The sequence below is a fragment of the Pleurodeles waltl genome, chromosome 2_2 (genome assembly GCF_031143425.1).
Source record: "Pleurodeles waltl isolate 20211129_DDA chromosome 2_2, aPleWal1.hap1.20221129, whole genome shotgun sequence".
In the NCBI taxonomy this organism is placed as follows: Eukaryota; Metazoa; Chordata; class Amphibia; order Caudata; family Salamandridae; genus Pleurodeles; species Pleurodeles waltl.
This window is the reverse complement of record NC_090439.1, coordinates 1147412092-1147425795: the sequence shown is the minus strand read 5'-3', so window position 1 is coordinate 1147425795 and position 13704 is coordinate 1147412092. Positions and strand designations below refer to the sequence as shown.

Here is a 13704-nt window from a genome sequence, read left to right as displayed (position 1 = left end):
TTTGGTAGGTTTCCCTAGGTGGCGGCTGAGCTACAGGCCAAAATCTACAGGTAGACACTTTGCTAAAAACAGGTCTGTTTTCTGTGATGTGTCCACATTGCGCTTTGGGGCGTTTCTTGTTGCGGGCGCTAGGCCTACCCACACAAGTGAGGTATCATTTTTATCGGGAGACATGGGGGAACGCTGGGTGGAAGGAAATTTGTGGCTCCTCTCAGATTCTAGAACTTTCTGCCACAGAAATGTGAGGAACATGTGTTTTTTTAGCCAAATTTTGAGGTTTGCAAAGGATTCTGGGTAACAGAACCTGGTCCCAGCCACACAAGTCACCCCATCTTGGATTCCCCTAGGTCTCTAGTTTTCAGAAATGCACAGGTTTGGTAGGTTTCCCTAGGTGGCGGCTGAGCTACAGGCCAAAATCTACAGGTAGGCACTTTGCTAAAAACAGGTCTGTTTTCTGTGATGTGTCCACGTTGCGCTTTGGGGCGTTTCTTGTTGCGGACGCTAGGCCTACCCACACAAGTGAGGTATCATTTTTATTGGGAGACGTGGGGGAACGCTGGGTGGAAGGAAATTTGTGGCTCCTCTCAGATTCTAGAACTTTCTGCCACAGAAATGTGAGGAACATGTGTTTTATTAGCCAAATTTTGAGGTTTGCAAAGGATTCTGGGTAACAGAACCTGGTCCCAGCCACACAAGTCACCCCATCTTGGATTCCCCTAGGTCTCTAGTTTTCAGAAATGCACAGGTTTGGTAGGTTTCCCTAGGTGGCGGCTGAGCTACAGGCCAAAATCTACAGGTAGGCATTTTGCAAAAAATACCTCTGTTTTCCTTAAAAAATTTGGCTGTGTCCACGTTGCGCTTTGGGGCGTTTCCTGTCGCGGGCGCTAGGCCTACCCACACAAGTGAGGTATCATTTTTATCGGGAGACGCGGGGAAACGCTGGGTGAAAGGAAATTTGTGGCTCCTCTCAGATTCTAGAACTTTCTGCCACAGAAATGTGAGGAACATGTGTTTTTTTAGCCAAATTTTGGGGTTTGCGAAGGATTCTGGGTAACAGAACCTGGTCCGAGCCATAGAAGTCACCCCATCTTAGATTCCCCTAGGTCTCTAGTTTTCAGAAATGCACAGGTTTGGTAGGTTTCCCTAGGTGGCGGCTGAGCTAGAGGCCAAAATCTACAGGCAGGCACTTTGCAAAAAACACCTCTGTTTTCCTTCAAAAATGTGGCTGTGTCCACGTTGCGCTTTGGGGCGTTTCCTGTCGCGGGCGCTAGGCCTACCCACACAAGTGAGGTATCATTTTTATCGGGAGACTTGGGGGAACATAGAATAGCAAAACAAGTGTTATTGCCCCTTGTCTTTCTCTTCATTTTTCCCTTCCAAATGTAAGACAGTGTGTAAAAAAGACGTCTATTTGAGAAATGCCCTGTAATTCACATGCTAGTATGGGCACCCCAGAATTCAGAGATGTGCAAATAACCACTGCTTCTCAACACCTTATCTTGTGCCCATTTTGGAATTACAAAGGTTTTCTTGATAGCTATTTTTTACTCTTTATATTTCAGCAAATGAATTGCTGTATACCCGGCATAGAATGAAAACCCACTGCAGGGTGCAGGTCATTTATTGGCTCTGGGTACCTAGAGTTCTTGATGAACCTACAAGCCCTATATATCCCCGCAACTAGAAGAGTCCAGCAGACGTAACGGTATATTGCTTTCGAAAATCTGACATTGCAGGAAAAAGTTACAGAGTAAAACGTAGAGAAAAATTGATGTTTTTTTCACCTCAATTTCAATATTTTTCTTTTTCAGTTGTTATTTTCTGTAGGAAACCCTTGTAGGATCTACACAAATTACCCCTTGCTGAATTCAGAATTTTGTCTACTTTTCAGAAATGTTGCGGTTTCTGGGATCCAGCATTGGTTTCATGCCCATTTCTGTCACTGACTGGAAGGAGGCTGAAAGCACAAAAAATCGTTAAAATGCGGTATGTCCCAGTAAAATGCCGAAATTGTGTTGAAAAATTGGGTTTTCTGATTCAAGTCTGCCTGTTCCTCAAAGCTGGGAAGCTGGTGATTTTATCACCGCAAACCCTTTGTTGATGCCCTTTTCAGGGAAAAAACCACAAGCCTTCTTCTGCAGCCCATTTTTCAAATTTGTTAAAAAAAAAACGAAATTTTCACAGTTTTTTGGCTAATTTCTTGGCCTCCCTCTGGGGAACCCACAAAGTCTGGGTACCTCTAGAATCCCAATGATGTTGGAAAAAAAGGATGCAAATTTGGCGTGGGTAGCGTACGTGAACAAAATGTTATGAGGGCCTAAGCGCGAACTGCTCCAAATAGCCAAAAAAAGGCTCGGCACAGGAGGGGGAAAAGGCCTGGCAGCGAAGGGGTTAAACATGAATTTTTCAAAAACAGCTGATTGACTTTACATCAAGTAAAAAAGTACGATTTCTGAGGAAAAAATGTATCTTTCTGCAAAATTTGGTGCAATTCTGCACAGCTATTTTATCTGTATCGGAGAGCAAAGTTCCCTACGAGAATTTTATGATACCCCCACTTTTACTTGGTCCTGGTTGATGCATCACACCCAAATGTTGCATGAAAAATCAGAGGTGGGTGAACTTTTTTCCAGAAAGTTTTGTGAAGATTTGTCAAACTGCACCAACAGTGCTTAATGTATAAATTAATAAGAGGCACAATATTTTGCTCAGAAGCTAGCACCAGCATGGCAGAGGTTGTGGTGCTGAAAACCAAGACTGTGTAGTTGTGAATTTCTTCGATGCATTTTTAACTCATTTACATTCCTGCATGTTCTTTATGATCTCTGCTTCCTCCCTTCGTCACTGTTTTCCCGTCTTTCATTTTCTTCTTCTTACCTATTTTTGGGTTATTCTCTTGTTTGTTCTGTGAAGAGGAAAAATAAGTGTTGGTGCCCATGCATAAGTGGTACTGGGTCCCACCAGCCTCCACCAGGTCAAATTAAGCACTTGGCACCAAAACAAAAATACTCTTCCAATGGAAACCCAGCCCTAACTATAACTGGATTGGCAAAATACTACCCAAGCCTCCCTGGAATGAAAACAAGCAATCTTTGGCTCGTGTTTTGTCTTTGTGAGAGCTGTTCGGAGATGTATAGCTATGTCCAGACAGAAGTGAGCACCCAGTGTAAGTCAAGAAAATATCCTGTCCGGCTTAGAGTGTTATACTCTATGTTTTTCTAGCAGAGTTATTAAGCATAGGATTAGCACAGTGCCATACATGCCAAGATAGAAAATTACAACATTTGCCAAGATAGAAAATGACAAAGCCTTTGACTATTTTTACAACAAGGTCTTTAAGTGTAGGATTAGCACAATTTCATCCACTTCGAGCTAGTAAGTGACACAAGTCTGGCAGTCACAAGTCACAGTTACAAGTTTGGCAGGCGAACCTACCAATAGACTTCTGTCTCCTCCAGTATCAAAGATCCTGATGGGCTGACGGGGGTCCTGGTTGTAATCAACCAGGGTGGCACTGAACACAGCAACGCCTTGCTGATTACAAACGTATTCTACGTCAGCCTTATCATGGTGGTTTCCCCACCATGAAAGGCTGGGGGAGAGCAAGTGTTGGGGCCCCCCTGCACAGCACCATCGGAATGAACACTGTTTGCTTTGCAGACAATGCACATTCCGAGGGTGCTGGTGGGCCCACTCTGTGCTAAGAGTTAGCATTCGGCTCCTTTAAGCTGCGGAAATGCTCTATTTATGTGTAGGAATGTTATATTTCAAGGGTTCCACCTGTCAGCCAGGTCAGTCCAGAGGAAATCTTGTAATAGGGTGGGAGGGACACCGCTGCCATGGCGGTGACGTCCTCCCCATGAGTTTGGCGGTCCTGCTTTGGGACTGACAAGCTTGTAATTGTCCCCAAAGCTTTTTGCCAATTTTACAGCAAAGTATTTAATCATAGAAGTAGCTAGTGCCATCTGATTGAGGTGAGCAGGAACTCCTGATGTAAGAAAAACTGAGGTATAAATGTACTCTCCATTTACTTACTATTTACCTACTAGGATGCAAATGTACTGATACTCATCCTCGGGTCATCAGATGCAATCCCTTTCTGTGAAATAGTCAGAAAGTCATTTTTTTACTAGGAATCTTATTATTGAAAAATGTCAAGACCAAATGAGGAAGAACAGAGCCTATAAATGCAATGAGGAGCACCAGCATCAATCATTCAGTGTAACAGATAGGAAAAGGGGTTTGTAGGAGGAGAAGACAAGGGTGTGAATAGCTGAACCCCAGAGAGAGTCCTATAGAGGGTGCCTAGAGCATTAAAACAACATGAAAATACATAGGCAACATGCACAATTGAGAAAGTCATTTTTAAATCATCCTCAAGTACTAGGCAACAATCCCACCTTGTGAAATAATTGTGAAGTCATTTTCATGTCATCAACAGTTCAAAAGTCCTCGTTTCTAGAGTTTGCTAATTACTTCAAGAGACTTATGACATCTGATGGCATGAAAATGACTTGTGAGGTAGTCATCCAATGACTCTGGGATGGCTCCTAAAGGGATGCTGGTTGACCTGAGTTGGACAGGATTTATCTTCCCACCAGAACGCATGTCATCCTAGGTGGAGGGCTGTAGTGTTGAAAATCTCTCGCCATCTATGCAATATTATAAAAACATGCTTGGTTAACACTCTATATTTTTGTCATATGATGTTGTATACTTTATTTTACTAACTTAGAAGCTCCCCATTTCTTGTGCCATGCACATGTGATGCCTCTTTTTCCCCTGGTACATATACGGTTGCAGAGTTAGAATGATTTATTGTTGACCATTCTACTGTTTATACAATACAATGAATAATTTAGAAATCTTTTAATGAGGTACTATGCAAATATATTATAATATTCATGCATGTTTAATCTTTCAGTGCAGGGAAAGTGAATGATTTCATTGCTCAGCTTTTTAAAATCTACAAGCAAGTGCTGAAAGAAGGAATAGCTCAGGTAAGATGGAACTAAAGAATAATAACAAACCTGAGGTTCCCTGCTCAGATTCACTGTATTCCTTTTATGTTTTCTCTGTTTATCTCCTTATTAACAGGTTAACTTCTTCTTTATCTTTGGGGAGGGTCAGCATTGAGGAAGCTCAATGTGGAGCTTTTATACTGTTTTTTGCCTGTTGTACTACAATACTTTCATTTACACATTTTGAGCTTTTATTTAAAGGGGTTATCCTGTGTGGAGAAAAAGCAGTTCGCTTTACTCAGTCTTGTATCTCTAACGAACCTCGATCCCCTCTGCATTGCCACACCGCCGTTCTTCAGGTCCCCAATGCAGGCATGCACAGGCTCCCAGCCTGCACTGTAGCCAACCCTGAGGCTGCTCTCATACTGCTTGCAGCATGAGAGCTGTGTCAGGATTGGCCTCCACACTCTGGCTTCGCTCTCCCAGGCAGACTGGGCACCTGTGCCTTGTGTCTTCAACCCGGCAACACAGCTTAGGTTGGAGACAGCTCAGTGTGCATGCACACTGAGGGCAGTACACACCACCCCCTCCCTGCCTTTCATCCTATATGGCCTGCCCCTATAAAAAAGTGATGATACAGATTGTTTATTATTGCTTTATCTTTAAAGTTTTGCAGCTGCTGCCGCTGGCAGGGGGAAGACGCTCCTCTGCCATAACAGAGGAGCCGCTGCTGATCTCTACAATCACCAAATTTGTGTTCTAGAATGTTTGATTGCTTGATGATGTCAGCTTCTGTTTGGAGATTATTGTGACATCATTCAAGACATGGCCTTTTTAAAAGAAATTGATATTTTTTGCATAAGTCCTATCCATTAACTTTATTTAAAATAAGCACGTTGTTCAACTGCACTATTGTCAGTCTACAAATAAACATGAGTTCTCCAAAATTCCATTTGTTTGTACCAGGATTTCCAATTGAGGCAAATGCTTTACAATATATTGCCCTCTGTAGGACCATAAAACGCACAAAGTGCAAACACAGATTCCTAAATTTTTTGCTAAATGAAGCCCATTTGTGAGATGAAACTTGATTAGAAAAGGCTCATTTTTGGAAAGTGTTTTAGACTTGCCAGGCTTAATTTCATTAGTGTGTAGGCTCTATAATTCAGATATAAAATATCTGACTCTCTTCTTTTTTTCAGATTTGAAAATTCCTTAATTGATGCTTTCTTAGCAACAATGCCTGATGTGGAAATAATCAGATCCTCAAAAGATTTTTGCTTGAAGGATTTTGTCGTCGTGCCTTCCAGTATTCCCTTGTTTAACTTCACCCTCACAACCTTGCACCTTGCTCTGACTGATGACAAATATCCACCCCTTCTACTATTTTCTTGCCCTACGTAAGGTGTTCTGAAAGTCTCTCTGGAACCTAGTACACCTCTAGTCTGTAAGTGTGACACTTTAGAGACTTAGGGGGTCATTACGACCCTGTGAGCCGGCGGTACACTGGCGGTAACACAGCCAACAGGCTGGCGGTGTTCTGCCAGTGTATTATAACCATGGCACATTAGCCACGGCCATATCGCCAGGTGGTCATAATTCCCAGGGCAGCGCTGCAAGAAGCACTGCCTTGGGGATTATGAGTCCCCAACCGCCAGCCTGTCCATGGCGGTAAACACCGCCATGGAAAGGCTGGCGGTAAGGGGGACTCGGGGTGCCCCTGGAGGCCCCTGCACTGCCCATGCATTTTGCATGGGCAGTGCAGGGGCCCCCAGGCACAGCATTTCACTGCACCCGCTGCACATCAACATTGCTGCCAGCTCTATTATGAGCAGGCTACAATGTTTATGTGACTTTTCAGCTGGGCCAGCGGAAATGTCAAAATAGGGAGCCACCAATACCACCAGCATTGGCGGTATTGTGCCACCCACGGCTTCGGCGGTCTTTTTGCAAGACCGCCGAAGTCGTAATGAGGGCCTTAATCACTGTTTTCTAGGAACCCTCTCCGAAAACCTCTGACCCTCCCTCCTGGTGGACCCTCCTTTGAATCGCTAAAACATTGAAGCATTCATGCCCAAATTTCGGGGTTGCCTCCTTCAAGAACCAATGCAAATATCCAACACACGGTCCCCACGCGTGACCCACTAAGCAACAGGTGGGGCAACTCTGAAAAGATTTCACAAAAGCCGGCATCAGACAACCACCAGTACTGTTTCTAGCCGACAGTGGTTGAGCTGACTCAATCCATTGTAACCAGAAAATCCTATTTGTTTCCTTCCACAAATTACAGAATTACCTCCCCTTCCTGGGATCTGAAGTCAGCATCATAGTGTAACCAAGCCAAGCTACTAAAATTCACCCTCGCCTCTTTGAATCCCTCATCTGCTTGACCATTGGTATGCTTCTGTGTGGTTAATTCTCACACTTGCATCTACTTTGAATACAGGTGTCCCCGATTATCAATGGTAACATCTTATGTAACTCCAGGGGGGGTGTTTGGGGTGTTACACCCCCTAAAAAAATTATTCTGTATTAAAGAGTTGGGTACACGTGTTTTCAGTCGGGTAATGGAAAGTGTCTGTCGGAATTCACCTATGATTTTTACATGCCTACACTAACAAACACACACACACACTCTCTCTCCTATATGTTTTGGAGACCCTAAAAAATGTTAAAAAGTTTGAAAAATCCATACCCTTCTCTCTTTCTACTACTCCTAACACCCCCTTCATGTGCTGCTTCTCAAATAATGTGTTTTAACAGGATGTCCCAGCGTTATTGTTGAGAAATCTGAAGATCAGCCCCTGCCCTCCTCCCCAATTATACTGACCAAGCTATGACCCTGTGCCCCTCCCTGCACTAAAATTATCCCAATCAAATTGACCCCTCAAAGTATTTGGTCCATGTGGCCTACTTATGTTCCCTCCACTTTTATGTCCCAAGTACTTTGTGAACATTTCTAGTTTCTCTAGCCATATTCATATGTCAGCAAAGATTATTTCAAGAAGGTACCCAGTTTAGATGTTTGAGGTTGGCTTCCCTGGTTCTTAAAGTCGCTGTTGTCTGAAATATTGGTATAAAACATACTATAATTCTGCAGGACTGTTCTTTGTCAGTGACAGTTATTTTAAGGCCATGTGGTGTAGTCGTATAACACATCCGAAGCTGAAGGGTTTAAGCATAGCTATGATGTCCTCACTAAACAAGACCCAGCTTTTATTACAAGATATATGTGCACACGGACTAGACTTATGCTAAGTGCAACATGTTATGTATTTTAGGCATACTACTTTATACTTGGGGGCACAGGGGAAACTGTTAAAATGCTGTTCCTGTGAGCATTAATTGTTGGGGAATAGGATTTACAATACAAACTGTAAATTTTTCTCATAAAAAGCAATCTTGTTTACAGAGTGGTTCCGCTTTCTGCTTGTCAAAAATGTCAAAATAGTTCGACTTCTATATAAAGCTCTTTTCCTTGTCGCATAAATTAGTCACCGCTGCAGCACAGTGTCTCCCAGCATTACCTGCATCACCCCTGGAATTATACTGAAGAGAGTGCATGCATCTCGCTCAAGGTGGCCTGCGCATCTCTGAAGGGAGCTTGTGAGCTGTTAGAACACTGCTACCAGACCTTTGGGGCTCTCTGTCAATTAGTCAGTGCATTTAATAATGATTGTCATCACCCCTAGAATCACAGGAACAGGTTACTACTGAAAGACCACTGAATTGTCAAGTGCCTCTAACCTTCAGGGGGTACCAAGGTGAAACATACAAGTTTAGCACATAAAGGTTGTTTGTGGATTAAAACATGTTTTTTAGCTACCACCCATGAATCTCATTGAAATATGATTCTCTAAGTAGTGTTATGTCTTAGACAAGAAAAAAAGACTATGGCCCTTCCGCCAACCATATTACAAGGACTGCTGGATTTCCGCTACATTTTGGGCAGAATCCAGCAGTAGTCATGCTGGAAGGTGGAGGCGCTTGGGCGGTTCCACCACCAGCCCCACACCGCCAAAAGGACTACACCAGACGTATTATGAGCTGTAATACAGCCTGGCAGTGTCCTGATGGCGGGGTGCTGCTGGCGGAGGAAGCACCCGTTCCTGTTCCCTGCCGGGCGACCTCCTCACTGGACAAGGTAAGTCGATCGTCCAACAGGGGAGGTGGTGGGAGGGTGGGGGGTGTTGTGTGTGCGCGTGGGTATTTGTCTGCGTGTGTGTATGCTTGTGTGTATGCGAGCATGAATGTTGAAGTGAATGTGTGTATGAGTGTTGAAGTGAATGTGTGTATGAGTGTTGAAGTGAAGCATGTAGCATGTATGAATGTTGAAGTGAATGCGTGTATAAGTGTGGAGGTGAATGCGTGTATGGATGCATGTGAGTGAATGCGTGAATGTCAGGGTTGGTGAATAAGTGTATGCAGGGTGTGTGTGTGGGTGCCTGTGTGCGTGTGCATGTATGCAGGGAAGGGGGGTGCTGTACCTGGAAGGGGGTGGAAGGTGGGTTGGGGGTATTGTGCTTGCTGTTGGGGGAGTCATCTGCCAGTGACAGGGAAGAAATTCCCTGTCACTGGTAGCCTTTCTGCCAGGGTTTTCGTGGCAGTGGTAATGTTTCGGAAACCCTGGTGGAAAGCCAGCTCAAAATACCACTAGCGGTCTTCTGTGGACTGCCGGGTCAGAGATGCTCATCTCCGGCCCAGCGGGTCTAACTGCCCTGGCGGTATGACCGGGGATGTGACATAAACACCACAAGGAACTGTATCAAGGTGCCAATGTGGGGCCATCCATTTTCTTGGGATAAAGTCAGCACAAAATGGATGTTTAGAAAGTTGGGATGGGTGGTTTTCAGCATAAGCACACCACCAGACTGCTGTTTAGGGAAGACAGACATGTTGCAGAGTCATCAGTGTCTTAAATGTGCACCTGGTCAAGGGTTTAGTGAATACAATTGTCAGGTTGACAGGGCAATGGTTGCCGCCAGTTCTGGTAGTTCATGCAGGTATAAGGACCTCACAACAGCTATTGACTGATTCAAAGCAGGTTTTCTGCATGGGAGACAGTCTTCCTCTGACATGGCTCAGGTTGTCATCTTTTCTTTGGTCCTCACAGGTAGACACTCAAGGTAAACTACCTGAGCAGTTGAAAAGGTGAACTGTAAGTTAAACCAAAGGAACACCTTACAGATACAGAGGCAGTTGGGTTCAAGCCAATTTATCACTCAGATTTACAGTTGTCTATGAATTTTTGGAAGTTTTCCTCATTCCAAAATGCATGTTGCTGAAGGTGTTTGACAATTCACTAGAAACCCGCTGCACTACTCACACTACGAGCTGATGTGTTGGAACTCTTACAATTGTGGGTAGGTGTTTAGGGTGACTCAGTTCTCCAACTTCCAGGTATCAGGTTTGTCCCAAATCAAAGACTATCAAGTGGATAATTGATTCTGAGGAAAACAGTAAGATCTTTAGCCTAACTAATTTATGCCATGCTCTTTTAGAGAGGGTGGTGTAAAGGTACATTTGCAAGTTCAGTGAAGATAAAATAAGTATGTTATGGACTCTGGATCAACTCTTCAATCTTTGAAATTAATATTGTTTCCTTAGACACATCTTTTCAACGAACATTAGGAAAGTCCTCAGTCCCAAAAATGATTCCCCTGCACAGTGCTAAGTGCACATGGTAGGGACTCGGCCTATTCATTCTGCTTTATGGTGCAATTATTGTTTTATTGTGGATGTAGCTTAGGTCCCAGGTGGCACTTCTCAGAATACCACCCAAGCACATCTAAAACAGCAACAGTCTCAGATGAGAAGCTTTCACCTCCAAAGATTCCTCAACCAATCACAATTCAGTCTCCCCAGGATTAGATAGTTGTGGAAGAAAACAAAGCACACTTCTTTAAGTCATACATTGCAGTCAGCAAGAGCATGTCCCATTTTAGCGCATGGAAGCTATCTGCATATTTGGATGTCTGTCTTTCTCAGTTTTTGTGGTAATGATTTTGTTCTTTGCCAAGTCAGACAGCCCTGCATAGGCTGAAAGGTAGGGGTGGCAGCACATACCCTGCTGCAGCAACTGGTTTAATGGGATGTGATCAGAAATGTGGCCTCCTGGTGCCAACTTTACTTGTAACGAAAATCCCTTCGCTGAGTCACCACCAATACCCAAAGTGTGGATCATTTGATGAATCAAAATAACCTGTGAGGGTCAAATAGCATGGAAGAAGTCAGCTTTTGCTCCCAATCAGCTTGGCTTCCATGTCCAGGGTCACATCAGGAGGGTTGAAGTACCTCTATCCACTCTCTCTCGTTCTTCGACTCACAACTGTTATCCTCAGCTTGTATACCTCCTTCTCGTGTTTGGGTAGTTGTGCCACAGGTGAGCGGCAGTGTGGGACTGTGTGTGATCGATTGGTGGTTTTCTTAAGGTACAGCTGGGAAGGGCATGTGTTCCTTTAGACTCTTCACTTCAGTTTGCCAGTGTAAGTTCCTAAAATAGGCTTTGCTTTCTGAATTGCTGTTAAGTGTGTTTACATGGTGCAGCAGTGTGTGTGTGTGTGTGTGTGTGTGTGTGTGTGAAAGGTCTGTATTGTACCTTTTTGAATGGATTAATAGCCAAGTGCACCATAATATTATGCACAATTTGGTTAGGTTAAGCTACTGCATGGGGTCCTGAATGGGCATGTGTGAATTGCCATTTCATATATGCAGGGGTTATTCACTTAATGTATTCTTCTGCAACGTCGAAGATGGCTTTGTGAATCAGGCCCTACATTTTTTAACACTCTTTTTTACCAATTTCTACCACTTTTATTACAACCATGTATTTGTGTTGGAGTTTTTTGCAAGTTTATTTTTACATTTAAGACCTAGTCAGTATCCGTCTAGCAAAAAAGTGCCAAACCATTCCTCTTTGTGTCTTTGATTAAAAAACCTAAGCCCAAGCATAGGAGTGGTTTTACGTTCTGTGACATTTGATGTGACACACTGGAGATCTGCTATTCAAATTTGCAAGTTTTTGCTTGTGGTGGCCCCATGATGGTGGTGATGATTTGTGTTTTTCTTCTTTCAGACTGTTTTCCTTGGGCTCAATCGCTCTGACTACATGTTTCATTGTAAGGCGGATGGCACCATGGCACTGAAGCAGATTGAAATCAATACTGTTTGTGTAGGTTTTGGAGGCATGACATCAAAGGTCACTGAAGTGTACAAGTAAGGATTGTTCTTTCACATAAGGTTTGAGCCACGGCAAAATCACCTGTTTTTCCTTTTATTACATACCCTGCTGTATGGTGTCATTAAAGTATCTTGTATTTGCAACTATTGCCCTACCCATAGCTCACAGTTCCCCCTTTTTAATTTTTTTTGCAGTGCCTCCCACAGAAGGGGTCCCCAAGATACATATACAAACACGTGTAAATAAATCATGTATGATTTCTGATTATTCCTACCCAAAAAGACAGCATTCATTTATAAAAATATACACAGAGTTATTAAATGGATAAATGTGGAAGCATATATTTAGAGAGAGCATACCTCGCCTCCAAGGTGTAGAATGTAAGTATTCAAATTAATCAACAAAGTGTTAACACCACAAGGTAAAGCGATGATGTGAAATGTGCTTATAACACATTACAGCACAGTGCTACATGTTCACAAACCTTAGGTCAACACAACCCAGCAGACACTTCATGACCCTCAGTCAAATGCAGGCCTACGCCAATTTACCAACTTACCTGGGGATAACGTGAAGTCTTGTTCCCATGTAGAAAAGCAGATGATCACGCCCTATATCTTGAAACTCCCCCGGGCAGTCCCGAGCCCCCAGGGGTCAAGAAAAATCATATAGTAGTCTTGAATAGGGAGGGGGTGTGCATGGGTCCCCTCACTAGAGGCTCTTGGGTCTCAGGGATACCATCTCTGCCGAGCCCACTGCAGGTATGCTCGTCCAAGGGGCCTACCCCCCCAGAACAAACTGAGAGAGCAGTCTGAGTGCCACTGCTCTCTTCACCCTACTTCAGGGGAGGCCAGATCCCCGGAAACAGCGAGCTGTGCGGGAGAGAGGGAGCGGTGTTGTACTTGAATGAGCTGGAGCATGAACAAGAAGGCAGGAGCAACTAGAGTGCTTGTTAGAGTAGGCGTAGGTTTGCCTTGCAGCCTTTAAAGAAATATATAAAAAGACTGTGGGTGTCCTGGATGGGCCCTGTGCACCAAGAAATGAACAATAACAATATGGTGCAAATCCACTGAAGTAAAAAACAAAGGAGGAAGAGTGACTTATTAGGGCAATTTAGCATCCCATAATCACCTGCTACTCAGATTTGCACACTTATTCAGCTCAGGCCTGAAATGCACGAGAGGGCCTTTAATGCCTGGTATAGCTCAGCTAGGAAGGATTATAAGGTATTTGAACATTCCGTCACTAGAGGGAAGAATGTTCCAATAACGCTTGCTTAGTGAAAAACTAATGTAAGAGTATTGCACATAGTAGAAATGAAGAACTTAAAAGTACATCTCCAACTTTTTAAATACACTGCACCCACCCTCTGGGCTGTCCAGGACCTACCAAGGGGTGACATATCTTTTAAAAAGGATAGTTTGGGTCTAGCAAGAAGTTTATTTTGCTAAGTCAAAATGGCCTTTTAAAACCACACACACAGGTGTCCACGGCAGTCCTGAGACATGTTTAAAGGGCTAATTAAGTGGGTGGCACTACGTATATATAGCACAACTTTACAAG

General features: G+C 43.7%; 1 protein-coding gene across 1 annotated transcript in view; it reads left to right on the top strand.

Annotated features, from left to right (window-relative positions):
• Positions 1-13704, top strand: part of LOC138282981 (glutathione synthetase-like) — a 234175-nt gene that overhangs the window by 124145 nt on the left and 96326 nt on the right. Inside the window, exons 4-5 of the mRNA XM_069221069.1 lie at positions 4925-5000; positions 12037-12176. Coding sequence (XP_069077170.1) covers positions 4925-5000; positions 12037-12176 — 216 coding nt within the window. The remainder of the gene's footprint in view (positions 1-4924; positions 5001-12036; positions 12177-13704) is intronic.